Here is a 2,618-nt window from a genome sequence, read left to right as displayed (position 1 = left end):
GCGTGCCGGCCAGCATGGTCTCCGCTCGCGTCCCTCACCGCTTCCGGTGCACTAGTTCCGCTACTTTGCTAGAGTTTGCTATGGGTTCATGCATGTCTCTCGTATGAATAGCTGAACACCATTCGTACTATGAAATGAAATGGGGTGTTCTCTACTCCTCGTCATAGCTGGTTTATTATCTAATTAAAACCAACCTCCAGTATGCATGCTTAGCCGGTTTCCGGGCATGCTTTGGTACACCTGACTTTCAATTTGCAGGTAGCAACATGAACTCTCCCAGCTCCGGCTAAGATAGATGAGATTGTTTGAAGAAAATCCAACAGGAAAGGACATGCCTCAGTCACAAACTAGCTACTCGATCAGCAGACTACCATATTGCTTAGCTTTCATGCAGCTCGATCAACTGCACCACACCTCACCGCGCGGTAAAAACAGGAAGGCAACTGATTAAGAGGCGGTCCAAGATGGCAAGCTACGCATTGCCCATTGCAGGCTGGTGACGCCGCCGCCGTATGCCGTCGAGGATGAGGGGGTCGGTGACGATGGAGAGCACGTGGTTTCAGATCCGCCTTCGCCGCCATCACCGGCCGCAGCTCCTCCTGCTCCTCCCTGGAGGTGGACTGCACGCCTCCACCGGGCTCGACCACGTGGCGCCTGGAATGACGACGGCCTGAACTCCTCTCCCGCACGGTTGTCGCCGCTGCATAGGCCTGTGGAAAGCTGCAGCTGGGTGGCGCCGTCGTCTCCCCACGAGATGGGCGCGGGCGGTGAGCGCGGCGCTGCGTGGCACGATGGCGGCATGAGCTGCAGCTCGAGGTCGTGCCCGCTGCGGCTGGTGCCTGTCGGCGGCAAGAACCCGTTGAACGTGGCCACGGTCGGGCTCCGCATTGCGGTGGCGCCGGGCCAAATCACCGCGCCGATGAGGACGCTACTGGATGGCATGGCGAAGCCGGACGGGTACGGTGATGTCGCCCGCTGCTGCGGCGCGGACAACGCGCCGCACACCGGCGCCGACAGCACACCCGCCTGTGGGGGAACGCCGCGGCACGTTCGCTGGTGATATGCGAACGTGTCCACCCTGCACCGCATTTAGAGTTTTAGACCCGGCCATCAGTTAGTCGTCGAGGGCCGGCCGGCCGGGCACCAATGATCACAGCGTGAACCACGTACCGGAAGAAGACGCGCCCACAGTGGCAAGGGTAGCGGAGCAAGCGGGCGCGGGTGCCGCTACCGCCGCAGGTCTTGAGGTGGGCCTTGTAGTCGCCGTGGACGGCGAAGGCTCTGGAGCAGCGGGAGCAGGACCACTGGCGGTGGGCGCCGTGCTGGCGGCGGAAGTGGTGCTTGATGGCGCTGGCGCCGCTGAGGGCACGGGAGGGGTGGTGGTGCGGGCAGCTGGGCTCCGGGCACACGAACACCCGCTTCCGGCCCGGCGGCGCCGCCTTGCCGGCGTCCCGCCTCTGCAGCTGCTCCCACGGCACGCCGTGCCGCCGGCGGTGCATCTGCAGGTTCGTCGCCCGCCGGAAGCCCCGGTTGCAGATCTCGCACACGTACGTCTTGGGCTCCAGCAGCGTCCGCGGGGACAGCGACACCACCTCCGCGTCCGGGTCTGCGCGCCGCGAGGTCCATGCATGGATGTGAGGTGGCATTCCACATTTCCACATACACACTGCAGGCTACCAAATCTTGGCACCGATCGACCTACGAATGTAATGTATGCGTCGGTGTCGATTACCTGGTGTGCCGGCTGGCCGGCACTTTCTCCTGGTCGCGGGGGAGGTGGCGGCGATCTGCAGATACCCGGACGGCGGCTCCGCCGTCTCCTCGTTCGTGGCCGGCATGTGCTCCGTCGCCATGGCGATCGTGCTCTTCTCGACTATTGGCAAGGAGAAAGGCAGCCGGGAGAGAGGGAAAGGCAGAGTCTTGGAGTGAAGACAGACAAAAAAGGAGGCGCTGAGGTTTCCACCGTCTTAAGGTTTTCGCAGCTGCATGTGCGCTGCGCGACGGTACGCTCACGCTCACGATGTAGGCCAGTCCTGCAAATTAAGGACTACGTATTTTTTGTTTCTACATGACCGGTGCGTTTGCATGCTAGCCAAGCGTGAACCGATGGCGAGACCACCGGACTTCCTCCCCACGCTGCGCTGGGCGGCGAAGTTCTCCACTGCCGCTCTGGATGGCTCGCCGGAATGGCACGATGGATCGCTGTTCCTAGATCGGCCTGGTCTTTGTTTCCTTCGAAACGGCGACGGTAAGATCGTGGAGGGGCGTCATCTACGCTCAGGCGAGAAAATCGAGAAGGGAAAGGAGATGGTGCTTCTTGAATGCGTTGTGCGCATCGGCGCTCGCGTCTTCACGGATCGGCGACGACTGACGCTAGCCCCTGGGGTCCTATTGCCGGCGTCGCGATCAACTTCGCCGGCATCCTCGTCGCACTCAGGATCGAGGTTTGAAGCCTTGGCCGAGAGCGGAGACGAGACGGTTGAGGCCTCGGATGCGGGACGTGTGGCGAATGAGGTGGTGAACGCTGTCCGTGCCGGTGATGAAGATCGTGGAAGCGTTGACGCCTCGGAGGGATCCTGGTCGGTCGTACGGCATCGGAGGAAGAAGACGGACGCCGA

General features: G+C 62.1%; 1 protein-coding gene across 1 annotated transcript; it reads right to left on the bottom strand.

Moving 5' to 3' along the window:
- Window positions 1-374: 374 nt before the first annotated feature.
- Window positions 375-1,853, bottom strand: LOC123129516 (zinc finger protein SHOOT GRAVITROPISM 5-like). Its single transcript, XM_044549652.1, has 3 exons — window positions 1,733-1,853; window positions 1,171-1,606; window positions 375-1,078 (listed from the first exon to the last, which is right to left on the bottom strand). The coding sequence occupies exons 1-3, from the start codon at window positions 1,851-1,853 to the stop codon at window positions 448-450; spliced, it is 1,188 nt and encodes a 395-aa protein (XP_044405587.1). The 3' UTR covers window positions 375-447.
- Window positions 1,854-2,618: the final 765 nt, after the last annotated feature.

This window comes from Triticum aestivum, chromosome 6A (assembly GCF_018294505.1).
Source record: "Triticum aestivum cultivar Chinese Spring chromosome 6A, IWGSC CS RefSeq v2.1, whole genome shotgun sequence".
Classification (NCBI taxonomy): Eukaryota; Viridiplantae; Streptophyta; class Magnoliopsida; order Poales; family Poaceae; genus Triticum; species Triticum aestivum.
This window is presented reverse-complemented; position numbering and strand designations above follow the sequence as displayed.